General features: G+C 39.8%; 1 protein-coding gene across 2 annotated transcripts in view; it reads right to left on the bottom strand.

Annotated features, from left to right (window-relative positions):
* The window catches only part of MYOM1 (myomesin 1), a 124,172-nt gene that overhangs the window by 7,815 nt on the left and 101,295 nt on the right, over positions 1-15,062 (bottom strand). For both annotated transcript variants that reach the window (XM_010832718.1, XM_010832717.1), the window contains 9 exons: positions 11,754-11,890; positions 11,128-11,272; positions 10,327-10,386; positions 9,939-10,006; positions 8,100-8,213; positions 7,342-7,429; positions 6,296-6,334; positions 5,899-6,004; positions 698-861 (listed from right to left, as the gene is read on the bottom strand). In XM_010832718.1, coding sequence (XP_010831020.1) covers positions 698-861; positions 5,899-6,004; positions 6,296-6,334; positions 7,342-7,429; positions 8,100-8,213; positions 9,939-10,006; positions 10,327-10,386; positions 11,128-11,272; positions 11,754-11,890 — 921 coding nt within the window. The remainder of the gene's footprint in view (positions 1-697; positions 862-5,898; positions 6,005-6,295; positions 6,335-7,341; positions 7,430-8,099; positions 8,214-9,938; positions 10,007-10,326; positions 10,387-11,127; positions 11,273-11,753; positions 11,891-15,062) is intronic.

The raw sequence follows: 15,062 nt of genomic DNA, 5'->3' as shown, positions 1-15,062 counted from the left end.
ACGGAGACAGCCTGGCTGAGCTCGTGCGTTTCCTGCAGGGGACCATGCTGGTCAAACAACCTAAGGCCTCTTGTTTGAGAGGGATTTGAGAGTTGGGTAGTTAAACGAGCTTCAGTGGGCAGAGAGTAAAAGCAAATCTAAATAAGTTTTGAGTGGGATGAACTGGGAGAGTAGCATTGACATACATACACTACCATGGGTAAAATAGCCAGTGGGGACCTGCTATAAAGTACAGGAAGCCTCCATCCTTTTAAAAAAAAGCCCACATCTTTCACAGTTGATGCTTTTGAATTGTGATGCTGGAGAAGACTCTTGAGAGACCCTTGGACAGCAAGGAGATCAAACCAGTCAATCTTAAAGGAAAGCAACCCTGAATATTCACTGGAAGTTCTGATGCTGAAGCTGAAGCTCCAATGCTTTAGCCACTTGATGCAAAGAGCTGACTCATTAGAAAAGACCCTGATGCTGGTAAAGACTGAGGGCAATAGGAGAAGAGGGTGACAGAGGATGACATGATTGGATGGCATCACCGACTCAATGGACAGGAGTTTGAGCAAACTCTGGGAGGTGGTGAAGGACAGGGAAGCCAGGCATACTGCAGTCCATGGGGTCACAAAGAGTTGGGCACAACTTAGCAACTGAACAACAGCAACAGCAATCTCCACTTTAGGTTCTAACCTGCAGAGCACCCGTTTACCTTGTCCAGAAAGGTCCACCATCTTCTGGTGTCCGGTTTTACCGTCAAAGAGCTCCATCACGTACTTGCCCTTGTCGTTGGGGGTGGGCTCGTTGATCTGCAGCCAAATCTGTTCTCCGGTGACCCCACTCTTAACTCTATCTGAGTACTTAATAGCAGTCCCACTGTTTTGATCAAAAGGAAACCTTGTTATCAGTGGCTTTCATCCAGAGCTTACCTTTACTTTGTCTTGTATTGAAGGTCTTATCATCAAGTTTTACAGACTTTCAAAATAACATGAGATCCTCACATGCTCTTCTGCTTCAGAGACATTATGGGCCCTGAATCACAGAACAAGGATTCCAAGGCCTGGAGTGGTGGGGTGCGGCAGTCTGCACACTGACCTCCCAATAGTGGTCTTGGACTCAGATTGCAGCACCAGTACTTCTCAGGGGTATTAATCATCTTTGTTTCTGCTTGGTTTTATTTGTAGGACTAATCTTTAAACAGAAAAGGCCAAACTCCACATATTATTACTGCACGTCTCACACAGATGGTCTATGGCTATAAATGGGGTTTTTACAGACTAGTTAAAAACAGATCTAAGGAGGTTCATCTGTGGCTGATATCTACTGACACACGTGGTTACAAAGCTATTTAAGACAAATGTAAATATGTGCTCAGTAGTCAGGCCAAGAATAAATGAGAAGCAGAGTTGCTGTCAAAATGAATGAGGCACCTACTCTGACCCTGGATGTGTGTCTCCTCCTATTCTGTAGCTGGTCATATGCAGAACCGCACATCATCTTCTTTACAAGACAATAAAAGCAAATAGAGCCCTTGGATCTGACAGTCTACAAACACTACTGTTAAAGATGAAATATGAGAAGAAAGGTGGAAGTAGTGTACTCTCAGGGGCTTCCCTGGTGGCTCAGATGGTATAGAATCTGCCTGCAACACAGGAGATCCAGGTTCAATCCCTGAGTCAGGAAGATCCCCTGGGGAAGAGAACGGCAGCCCATTCCAGTATTCTTGCCTAGAGAATTCCATGGACAGAGGAGCCTGATGGGCTACAGTCCTTGGAGCTGCAAAAAGTCAGACACAACTGAGCAATTAACACACACACACACAATATACTCTCAATGATGTTAAACTCTATGAAAAGTTCATAAACATGTGAGGAAATAGAAAAAAATAAGTCGTAGCTATAGATCTTCCTTGAAGAAGGCAATGGCACCCCACTCCGGTACTCTTGCCTGGAAAATCCATGGACAGAGGAGCCAGGTAGGCTACAGTTCATGGGGTCGCTAAGAGTTGTGAGAGAGTCATTTCCTAGGCAGTTTGATAGGGAGTCTAGGGGTCCCCAAGGAGAGAGGGGTCTGGAATTCTCAAGGAGGAAGAAAGGACAAACTTTTTTTCTTTCTCCACATTCCTTAGGATTATATAACAATAATGTATCCTGCCTAAGGACAGTCTTTGGATTCAACCTTCTGTTATCTTAAAATGTTAATTATGGGAGTAGACCTGGTCTTTACAAGGATGTATCTTGCCTGAGGACAGTGTTATCTTAAAATGTAAATTATGGGAGTAGGTCTGATGAGGTCTTTACAACCTCCAGACATTCTTTGGATTATATAACCTCATTGTTAACACTAGCAAGCGGGTACTCTTTCTGCCCCCTTCTGATGCCTATGTCAGAAGCTTTCTCTATCTCCTTTATACTTTAATAAAACTTTATTACACAAAAGCTCTGAGCAATCAAGCCTCGTCTCTGGCCCCGGATTGAATTCTTCTCCTCCGGGGGCCAAGAATTCCAGTGTATTCGCGTGATTCAACAACAACCTTTCAGTTGGACATGACTGAGCGACTTCACTTGCACTTTTCACTTTCATGCATTGGAGAAGGAAACGGCAACCCCAGGGATCCAACCTGGGTCTCCCTCCTGCATTGCAGGCAGATTCTTTACCATCTAAGCCACCAGGGAAGACCAAGAAAAAATAAGGTACTATACAAAACTACTTTTTTACAGCAACAATTATGCATGGAGAAAAGACTGGAAGTTTCCTCAAAATGTTCATACTGTGGCTAGGAAAGCCATGGGTGGTATCATATTATAAACTCTTTCTAATTTTAGTATGATGGTAAATATATTTTCTAAAACAAACATGTATTATGTTTGGGATTGTAATAAATAAAATGAACTTAAAAAAATAAAAAAAACAAAAATCTCCATCAGAAATTTCAGATTTCAAATAAACATTCAGCATTTTTCTTATATACCACATTCTTTAAAAGATATTAAAATTAAAATGTCATAAAACATAGGGTAAAGGAACCCATCTGTACCCATAGACTTTAGCCTGAGCAATATATATATGTCCTAAAGAGTTAGAAAGGCAGACAGTTCTCTGCTTTGCTGTGATAAGTCTTGAGTTCTTTAATCTCTGGCTAACATGCATAATGGGCTTCCCCATAGCACAATGGTAGAGAATCTGCCTGTCAGTGCAGGAGATGCAAGAGATATGCACTTGATCCCTGGGTCTATAAGATCCCCTGGAGAACAGAATGGCAACCTGCTCCAGTATTCTTGCCTGGAAAGTTCCATGGACAGAACCTGGTGGAATACAGTCCACAAGATCGCATAATAGTACCTTACATCTGTAAAGCATGTCACGGTTTTCAAAGTGTGATTAATTCTCTTATTGAGTCCATCAGTGTTATGAGTTAGAACAGGTATTACTGCTTCTATTTTATATGAGGGAAACCTGAGTTTCAGAAAATTGGATGACTTGCCTAAGATCCAAGGGAAGAGAGGAGCAAAGTCAAGATCCAAACCCATTTTAAGGTGTTTTTTTTTTGCATCACACCACATACTTACATAAACACAGGGAGAGCAATCGGTCCTTGGTTCCTGAGCCTTTTACAGTCACACGTCTGTGTGCACACAAAACACTCATGTAGCTGACATACCAAACGATGTATGAAGCTTATGCCTTACTAGTCTGACAGCAGTTTCCTTAAAACCCAATGTTCTAATTTTGGGGAACAGGTAATTCTATTAGAGATGATGTACAGCCTTTTGATTCAATTAATCTATCTTCTCTTATTCTTCAGACGGATATATTAGAATGCCCTAGATGTCACAGAGGAATTTCCTAGAATCTGATCTATTTTACCTTACAATCACTTTCCTAAAATGTATTCTGAGAAATAGAACAAAGGAATGAAACTCCAGGCATTCAAAGTGGAATTTTACTTGTTTTCATTTTTTTAAAAAGAATTCAGGAAATCAATAGTAATAACAATAAACCTAACAAAATGCTGTTCTGCATAAAAGTAAAGTCATTTTCAAGAAACAAATGAATGCTTCATGGGACCCAGTTCTGGTGAAATGTTCAACCTAGACGTTTAATGAAACTTGAATCCAGAGTAGTGCTGTGATGGAGGAGCTCTGCAGCCAGGCTTCCTGGTTTCAGCCCTTCACTTATCACAGAGTTGATGACCTCAGGCAAGTCACCTCCCAGAGCCTGAGCTTCCTAGTCACTAAAGTGATAAGTACCCATCTCACCGAGTTTGAATATTAAATGATTTCATACCTCTAAAGGGCTTGGAGCAATGCATGTCCACTGAGAAATGGACTATTCTTGCCATATTAGTAAACAAGGAAGTCACGCCTTGAGTGATCACAGCCCCTCAAATGTGAATTTCTGAGCCCAGAGGGCACCCAGGAAGGAGAACAATAACTGGGATCAATACCATGAGGCTGCAACCACTCCCTACAGGTGAGCCCTGAGGGGCTCAGGATGTGAAAAATGCAAGATACTGCCCCCAGATAGCTGAGATACAAATGAAAGGAATGATTTCAGTAAGCCCAGACTTGCACCTTCCCATATAGAGAAAAGCAATGAATTCCTTAACTTGAGACATCTGGTTTTCTTAAATTTACAGAAATACTTTTGATGTTCAGACTACCTTCCCTTTGTTGCAGACATCTATGTAACCTGACTTCTCCCCCCACCTCCTCAGAACAGTTCTCTCAGGGCTACTTGAGAAGCTGCCTCCCAGGCTTAAGTCCTAAAAATTTGCACCAAATAAAACATAACTCTCAAAAAAAAAAAAAAAATAACTCTCAACTTTCAGGTTGTGACTGTTTTTTAAGTCAACACCACTGAAGGGAAGCTCTAAGTACACAGTTGTTTGACTCCTCCCAGGGACCCACAGTAACCTCTGCTCGGCAGGCTGCACAAGGACTTTGGGAACGAGTGTCCACTGCACCCCAAGAGTGGGTGAAGGTGGATGTGCCTTACTGGTTTCTGCGGCAGCCTGCTGGCCTCTCAGCTCAGGAAATTTCAGTGAAGCACAGAGGTCAGGGATCCTCTCAATGGTGTCAATGGGAGGCCTGGTTTGACTAAGAAACCTACTTCAGGCCTTGGAATCCCCAAGAAGAACTTGAATGAAATCCCTCCACAATTGCACTAAGGAAGCCTGGGATTAGAATGGATCTTCAGGCTCAGTCTAGTTCAAATACACATTCCCAGAGTCATCTTGAGATGTCCAAAGCCTTCTGAGAAAACATGCTAATGCCCCACTATGCCAACTGCTACAATGACAATGATGATAAAATCGGGCACCTCTTTGGATCAGGCTTCTGGGGTCAATGAGCTTTAAGTCACACAACAGGAAACGTGGTGCAGCCTGCTGCAGTTTTGTCCAGAGCACAGCAGAGGTTAGGTGTGCTTGGAAAGACCGGATAAGAACCTGGCAAAGCGTGATTGTGTGCAGGTGGAGGTAATGTTACAGAGGCATCTACAAATTGCGATTTGAGAAGGGGGTGACAGAGGATGAGACGGCTGGATGGCATCACCGATTCAGTGACAGGAGTTTGAGCAAACTCTGGGAGATAGTGGAGGACAGAGGAATCTGACGTGCTGCACTCCACGGGGTCGCAAAGAGTCAGACACAACTGAGCGACTGAACAACGACAGATCGCAGAGACAGATGCTCCAAGCCATGACTGGCCTCACCACGTCCATGCTAAGGGAGAGTGCTAACCTCACACTGAAGGGACGGCCTGGATGTTTCTGTCCTACACTTCTCAACATCAGACTTGAGAAGTAAGCAGACTCCTTACCTGAGTGCAAGAGAGGGCTGTTGTTTGCTCCAGTCCTTCCTCTGAGTGGAGAAAGGACTTCTACACAGCAGTTAGGTTTTTATTCACTTACTTGTGGGACCAGTTAACTTTCAGATCATCCACGTAGTAAGTAACAAAAGAGTACAGCCGGATGCCCTCAGCTGTGCTCTGGATCTTCAGATCTGTTGCAGACAGAGCTGCAAGAAGAAAACACGTATTTAACACACCTGTAAGCCCATCCCAGTCTCCCCAGGTGGCTCAGTGGTAAAGAATTTCCCTGCCAATGCAGGAGACACAGGTTCGATCCCTGAGAAGGGAAGATCCCCTGGAGAAGGAAATGGCAACCCACTCCAGTATTCTTGCCTGGAGAAGTCCAGGGACAGAGGAGCCTGAGGTGCTAGTCCATGGGGTCGCAAAGAATCAGACACGACTGAACAAAACCAAGCCCACCCCAGAGAATAAGGAAGTATTGCCTTGTGAGAACTTACCTATTGTTTTACATACTTCAGTCATTAGCTCTTTAAAGGCTGTGGAAAGAGATTCATAAAGCTTTAGCATAAACATGCTCAATGTCAAGTTCAATCTCACATAATTAGTTACATACACTCTCAAAAGCATCCTGTCACAAGATGGACTTATTGACCAATTGACAATACAAGCTCAAAGAACTCAATTGTTATCAAGTTTTAAAAGATCTCTGCTCCTATTTTGATATTTTTGTTCCCTCAAATTCTTTGTAAACTGTCACCATATTTACATTCTAGAGAAAGAGTCACCGTGAGAATCCCAGGAATATTTTTTGCTTTAGAATTCCCTTCTTCCTAAGTCCCAGGAAGGCTTCGTTTACCTTAGAGGAAGTTTTCTTATCTGTGGTATCAATTCATGGTGAATTAACCATCTGAGTTCCCTGATAGTTCTCACCCTAATTAATGCTTTTTGCCAATAAACAAAAAGCACATTTAGTCCTGCCTCCACCAAGAGTGGGAAGGCAAAATTGAAGTCAGACTTCTGCTGTTCGTCAGCAATGTTGCTAAAGATCTTGCTCGGGAACAAAACTGGAAATGTGGGCGTCCCATGTAGGTTTTCTTTATCATGATACAATTGTCATCAGAGGCCTTGGGAAAATGGAAATTGTTTTCTTGCTCTGCTACTAACTGAGAGGCTTTGCGTTCCATGTATAACCTTTCCTGCCACCTTTAAAATAGTGGACTATTTTGAGACATGTTTTTCATGGTAGTATTTGATCCTGAAACAGTCTTCATAGGTTTGAAACAAAAATGATGATTGATATTGAAAACAGACCTCTAGTGGATTGTCAACTATACATTCTCTGAGGATCAAAACTACATTTCTGACTTGAAAGGAAGACTAAAAGTGGTTTTTGTTTTTTAATAAAATTTGCTCTGCCGTAATGGCAATTAAAACGAAACCTATGGACAAAAGACGAGCATGACTTGAATCTCCCAGCTCAGTCTCACTTAGAATTCTGGTCACTGGTGTATGGAACACACGGAATGGACCCTGGTGGACTGACCTTCATCCACAAGCTTCAGTCTGCTCTTATCTTTTCCTCTGTCGTCTTTCAGGACAACTTCATAAATACCAGCATCTTTCTTGGAAAACTAAGGGGAGAAGAGATACACCAGATTGCAGCTTGTTGTAGCCTCAGGATATGGCATTTGCATTTTTCAGGGCCCATGATTTATAGAACTGCCATCAAAACACACTGAACAAGCATTCAGCCATGTGAGCAATGACCAGTTCCCAGAGGGACTATCCATCAAAACTGGCTAGCCAGCAGCCCCGAGTTTTCACCCTCTAAGGTGACAATTGACTTGAGGCTTAAAGTCCTCACCCTTTGCTCTGCCTTCATTTTAAAAACTAATGAGCACATGTATTTGAAAGGCAGCTTCTTTTAGACAAAAAGTAAATAAAAACCTATACAGAAATAAATACTATGTTTGATTGTCTCTGTACCTTTAGGGAACAAATTGAAGCTGAAGAGCAAACAAAGAACAATTTGCTTAACCGCCCTGCCACTCACCCATCTATGAGAAAAACTAGCTCAGAGAGGCAAGAGTTGTGTGTCCTGCCAACACTGTTTGGATGTCTGACAAACCCTCACTTATCACAAAGTGAGAGAAGCTTTGTGTCTTTACTGCTTGCTTTTTGGGTGACGTCAGGGCAAGGATCTATGCCCAGGGCAAAGGAACACATAATCTAGTCTCTGTATTTTGGAAGAACATGGGGTACAGAAGTAACACGCTGCATTTTATATTTATAGTCACCTACCTCTGTTATAAGGAGGGTACATATGCCATCCTTAAAGTCATGCTTTTCATCCACTGAAATCTCCCTATCATCTTTGTACCATACAATACTAGTCTCTTTCTTAATATTCGCCACCTAGGAGGAAAATAGTAGTTATACTTCTCAAGATAAAGGAATGCTATTCTTATGAAATTAAATAATTCTTAATGCAGCATTGGATATAAGAAAAAGTAAAGATTTCAAGAGAAATCAACTGAAAGCTGTTTTAACTGTTAGAGTTTAGAATAAAATAGATACAAAAGAATAAAAGTAAATCAATAGCATCTTTATTTCCAGCAGAAAAAAACAGACTTTAAAATCATCTCATGGACAAGAAAGCATGAAAGAAAGTGAAAGTGAAGTCGCTCAGTCGTGTCCAACTCTTTGTGACCCCATGGACTGTAGCCCACCAGGTTCCTCCATCCATGGGATTCTCCAGGCAAGAATATTGGAGTAGGTTGCCATTTCCTTCTCCAGAAGAAAGCATAGAAGCATACAAACTAACATACAGACTTAAGTAAAATATAAAAATTTAAAATCTGAAGGAAGACAAATCCCATTAGATTAAAATAATAGTCTGTGTCACAAAAACAAATGACTTTATCAAGGTATCAGAATGTAGAAGCCCCTATCTATAACTAACTACTTTTGTAAGATAAATGAAGCTTTTCAAATAAATGCAAAGGGGAAATACGGTTAAGAAATCTTTTAAATTAAATATTTTTCCAATTTTATTGAGATATAATTGATATAATATTGCATATGTCTAGTGTATACAACATAATGATTTGATATATGCATTTTTGCAAAATGATCACTGCAGTAAGTTTAGTTAGCATCCATCAAGTATGGTTTAATAAATTAGTCGCTTAGCAATTTTTAGGAAATTCATTTAAATCCTATATCCATACATCATCTCACAAATTTCAAATGGGCTAAATGACTTCATGTGCTTAAAGGGATCTTAAGCTTTATCCATGATGTTAGAATTTCTTATGAGGGAGAGTATATTCATATTTTCTTGTATAATTTAGACTGTATGAAAAAGTAAAGACTTCATACAAATCAAGAAAACAGTTTCAGGGACTTCCCTGGTGGTCCAGCGATTAAGAACCCATCTTCCAACGCAGGGGATGCAGATTTGATCCCTGGTTGAGGAACTAAGATCCCACGTGCTGCAAAGTGTGGGGCAGCAGGTGTAGGGGGAGAGCTAGTGAGGGATGCGCAGGCAGCGCACAAGGCTTTTTGGGGGCAGTGAAAATATTCCGTATGATACAATAATGATGGATACAGGTTTTTATATGTTTGTGCAAACTCACAGAGTGAATCAGAATGTAAACTATGGACTTTGGATGATGATGTGTCCATGTGGGTTCATCAGTTGTAACACTTGTACCATTTTGGTGGGCATGTTGATAATGAAGGAGGCTACGCACTTATAGGGACAATGCTAAGTGGGAAATCTGTGTACCTTTCCCTTAAATTTTGCCCTGAACCTAAAACTGCTTTTTTTAAAAAAAAGTCTTAATAAAAAAAAAGTCTGTTTTTATTAACTAGGGCATGTGTGATTAATTAAAACAATCATCTTGACTTTCCATATTTTTATATTGTTTTATATTATTTTAAATATTTCTTACCAACCAACGATTACAGTAACATTCAACAGTAAGGGCATATCACTTATCATTTTGGTGCAAATGATGAGAGATAAGAGGAGGTAAGAATGGAGGAGATAAGAAATTGATCTTCCTTTTCTTCTCACATTCTATTTTATCTTTATTCTCTTTGTACCAAATTATTAAAAATTTATTTACTTCTTACCTTGCATTTTAATAGTACATTACATTCACCAGTCACTTCCCAGCTCAAATACTCAGCGAAATGTGGACCTATAAAATTTTAATGACATCAGCAAGCAGCAATGTTAATCATGAATGCAAAAATCCAAACTCATTCTTAAGTTCTAAGTTGATTTATGTTTAAAGTGAAATTTTTGAAATTAAAGATTTAGTTTTAAAATATTTTAAAATGTGTAATAAAATGTGTAATATTTTAATCATTTGTAATGATAAATATTTTCAATTACTTTTATTTATCAGGACATTATTAACAAGGCAATAATACTCATTTTAGTTTGTTATGGAAATAACCTTAGAATATTTTGTTCAAGAAACTGAAGATTTTCTCTTTATTTACTGCCTACTTTTACCTTGTTTCCTGATCCATTCTTGACGCTGGAATTCGGCTTCTTTCTGGAGCTTTTTATAAACTGAAAATCGAAAAACAAAGAAATATGAAATAGAGTTGGGCGGTAAAAGTGCACATGCCAGTCACTGTGCTGTTATTTACATTCATTATTATAACACTCACATCAGACCACCCTATTTGTTTTCATTATTTATAGATGAAGAAAAAGGCTTAGGAAGGCTAAGAAACTTGTTCAAGGTCATGAAGTCAGGAAACGGTCAAATAGCTTTGGCTACTGCAAATGTAGAGACCTGGCCAGCGTTTCCATTGCTTTATTAAATACTACATTTTAAATCTTGGTGATTTCCACACTGGCTTATAACAGCTGCCATACAACCAAGTTGTAATGGATGATTAACTGATTTGACATGCTCTACTCATGCATATTTTTCTTCTTCATTTAAGTAATTTAAAGCAGGTACACATTACAAGAGAGTTTCATAGTTTCTGAGACATAATACAGTCTGGGTTGTATTATAGTATCCTTCCCTGGAGAATTTTAGTAATAACTACTTGTTTATACATGAGATAATTTAAGTGCAGTCTTGCCTGTGGGCCAGTGATAACTTTGGTGTCCTTTTAAATTAACTTTTCATTTCTAGGAAATAAAGTACTATGGAAAGTATTAGCTATAATACTGGAACACTGGAATCCAATCAAGAAATAATTCCTGCTTCTCCCACGTGACTACTTTCCTGTGGTGGGGTATTTACATTGAAGGAAGTAGCAAAGGCTTTCAGATAATGTTCCACAGAACTCTCACCATCTCCAATGAGAACAAGGGTAGAATGGCCAGTTGCTCTTCCGTCTTGAACCTGGAAGGTATATGTGCCTTCATCCTCATCCTGTAGTTTTTCCATAAACATTTCAATTATACCAGTGTTTCGGTCAATATGCATCTTATATTTCTTCAGTGTAAAAAGGAAAAGAAAGGAAATATGTGAGATAGATAGGATGATAACAAGCCATGTAAAATAAACACACAAACTCCAAAGTATCATAATCTAATAAAATTCCTTGTTAACACTTTAATGAACGGTTTCAAAATCCTGATTCCAGAAAAATCAAAATATGTGGAATCTCTGACCTTGACCAGAATTGATTATTAAAAGTCTGACATTTACTTTTTTAAATATAACTAAAGTTTCATTACCCCAAATCATAAAATGTTATCAAAAAGTTGTTTTTAGATCCCCATTTCACTTGGGTAATATGATATAATCAATCTGTATTTCCTTTCTCATTTCCCACTTGTGAAATGATTTAAACCTCCCACCCCAACGTTCAGTGGTTTTTATTACAACTTATGTGCATTCTAATAGGGCTTTCCCAGCCCTATTAGACATCCTATAACAATATGTTAAAAAATCTAAAACGTATAAAACCCACCGGCCCTTCAAAAATCTCCTTTTCGTTAAATATGTAGTTGACTTTGGCATTGGCAGACAGCTTCTCAGCCTGCATCCAGAACCGGACCTGGCCTTTCTCCAAAATTTCTACTGCCAATTCTGATTTAACTGGGACCGCTGTGAAAAATAAAATAAGAGATGTAATTATATTGATTGATGACCAATTGTATTGTATAGATTTTTTCAACAAGTGGGAAACAATAGAAGTAGTGACATGGCACCTTGTTCTTGTGAAGTGGAGGAGTGAGAGCGCTGTAGGAAAACTTGCTATGGACGGGCAGTAGAACTGGGCTCTCATCCTGACCATCATAGATGTCGTACTAAAAATGACAGAGATGGCCTTACCTCCTAGGATCACTCAGCTAACCTTTGTGACTTTCTACGGTTAGCTTTGGTTAGGATTCAGTTCAGTTTAGTTCAGTCGCTCAGTTGGGTCCAACTCTTTGCGACCCCATGGACTGCAGCATGCCAGGCCTCCGTGTCCATCACCAACTCCCATAGTTTATTCAAACTCATGTCCATTGAGTCGGTGATGCCATCCAACCATCTCAGCCTCTGTTGTCCCCCTCTCCTTCCCCCTTCAATCTTTCCCAGCATCAGGGTCTTTTCCAATGAGTCAGTTCTTCACATCACGTGGCCAAAGTATTGAAGTTTCAGCTTCAGCATCAGTCCTTCCAATGAATACTCAGGACTGATTTCCTTTAGGATGGACTGGTTGGATCTCCTTGCAGTCCAAGGGACTCTCAACAGTCTTCTCCAACACCACAGTTTAAAACCATCAATTCTTCAGTGCTCAGCTTTCTTTGTAGTCCAACTCTCACATCCATACATGACTACTGGAAAAACCATAGCCTTGACTAGACAGACCTTTGTTGGCAAAGTAATGTCTCTGCTTTTTAATATACTATCTAGGCTGGTCATAACTTTTCTTCCAAGGAGCAAGTGTCTTTTAATTTCATGGCTGTAGTCACCATCTGCAGTGATTCTGGAGCCCCCAAAAATAAAGTCTGTCACTGTTTCCATTGTTTTCCCATCTATTTGCCATGAAGTGATGGGACCAGATGTCATGATCTTAGTTTTCTGAATGTTGAGTTTTAAGCCAATTTTTTAAGCCAACTTAAAAGTTTTAAGCCAACTCTCCTCTTTCACTTTCATCAAGAGGCTCTTTAGTTCTTCTTCGATTTCTGCCATAAGGGTGGTGTCTTCTGCATATCTGAGGTTATTGATATTTCTCCTGGCAATATTGATTCCAGTTTGTGCTTCATCCAGCCCAGCATTTCTCATGATGTTCTCTGCATACAAGTTAAATAAGGGCAACAATATACAGCCTTGACGTACTCCTTTCCCGATTTGGAACCAGTCTGTTGTTCCATGTCCAGTTCTAACTGTTGCTTCCCGACCTGCATGTAGGTTTCTCAAGAGGCAGGTCAGGTGGTGTGGTATTCCCATCTCTTAAAGAATTTTCCCCATCTTGTTGTGATCCACAGAGTTAAAGGCTTTGGAGTAGTCAATAAATTAGAAGAAGATGTTTTTCTGGAACTCTCTTGCTTTTTTTGATGATCCAACGGATGTTGGCAATTTGATCTCTGGTTCCTCTGCCTTTTTTAAATCCAGCTTGAACATCTGGAAGTTCACGGTTCATGTATTGCTGAAGCCTGGCTTGGAGAATTTTGAGCATTACTTTACTAGCATGTGAGATGAGTGCAATTGTGTGGTAGTTTGAGCATTTTGAGCATTCTTTGGCATTGCCTTTCTTGGGGATTAAAATGAAAACTGATCTTTTCCAGTCCTGTGGCCACTGCTGAGTTTTCCAAATTTGCTGACATATTGAGTATAGCACTTTCACAGCATCATCTTTTAAGATTTGAAATAGCTCAACTGGAATTCTATCACCTCCACTAGCTTTGTTCATAGTGACGCTTCCTAAGGCCCACTTGACTACAAATTTCAGGATGTCTGGCTCTAGGTGAGTGATCATACCATTGTGATTACCTGGTATGGTTAGGATTATTTAGGGACAATAACAGTGTGATGAAGACTCCAGAACTGTTCCCTGTAGGGCAAGGTCAGCTGCTAATGAATTGTGATGGCAGGCAGTTCATTTTCCATCTCTGGGCCTTACCTGCCAAATGTCCTCATTGGCCAGGATATTTTCCTGCTCAAACATGCAATGATTTAATTACAGTATATAATTATATATACTTTCCTCAAAATATTTGGAAAAGAGTTAAGTTTTATTTTTTCAACAATGTAACTCAATTTGGAGGTTCTTTAAGCTGTTTAAGAAATGAATCTTAAGAAAGAATTTATTTTGCTACATATGTAAGATGAATTAGCTTGTCATTTAAAGTCTATCCATCCCAATGGTATACCAGTTTGTTTAAGTTCTTAGATTAAGCAAAATTTTTCAGATGCAAATAAGCAAGTCATGATCAAGAAGCTATATTAAAATAAAGTATGGTTTATTGCACATAGAAAGTAAGGAACTATAAAATATCTCAATAAACTGTGGAAAATTCTGAAAGAGATGGGAATACCAGACCACCTGACCTGCCTCTTGAGAAACCTATATGCAGATTCAGGAAGCAACAGTTAGAACTGGACATGGAACAACAGACTGGTTCCAAATCAGGAAAGGAGTATGTCAAGGCTGTATATTGTCACCCTGCTTATTTAACTTGTATGCAGAGAACATCATGAGAAACACTGGGCTGGATGAAGCACAAGCTGGAATCAAGATTGCCAGAAGAAATATCAATAACCTCAGATATGCAGACCCTTATGGCAGAAAGTGAAGAGGAACTAAAAAGCCTCTTGATGAAAGTGAAAGTGGAGAGTGAAAAAGTTGGCTTAAAGCTCAACATTCAGAAAACGAAGATCATGGCATCTGGTCCCATCACTTCATGGGAAATAGATGGGGAAACAGCAGAAACAGTGTCAAACTTTATTTTTTGGGGTTCCAAAATCACTGCAAATGGTGATTGCAGCCATGAAATTAAAAGATACTTACTCCTTGGAAGAAAAATTATGACCAACCTAGACAGCATATTCAAAAGCAGAGACATTACTCTGCCAACAAAGGTCCGTCTAGTCAAGGCTATGGTTTTTCCAGTGGTCATGTATGAATGTGAGAGTTGGACTGTGAAGAAAGCTGAGCACTGAAGGACTGATGCTTTTGAACTGTGGTATTGGAGAAGACTCTTGAGAGTCCCTTGGACTGCAAGGAGATCCAACCAATCCATTCTAAAGGAGATCAGTCCTGGGGGTTCTTTGGAAGGACTGATGCTAA

This window comes from Bison bison, unplaced genomic scaffold, assembly GCF_000754665.1.
Source record: "Bison bison bison isolate TAMUID 2011002044 unplaced genomic scaffold, Bison_UMD1.0 scf7180017862158, whole genome shotgun sequence".
NCBI classification, from domain to species: Eukaryota; Metazoa; Chordata; class Mammalia; order Artiodactyla; family Bovidae; genus Bison; species Bison bison.
This window is presented reverse-complemented; position numbering and strand designations above follow the sequence as displayed.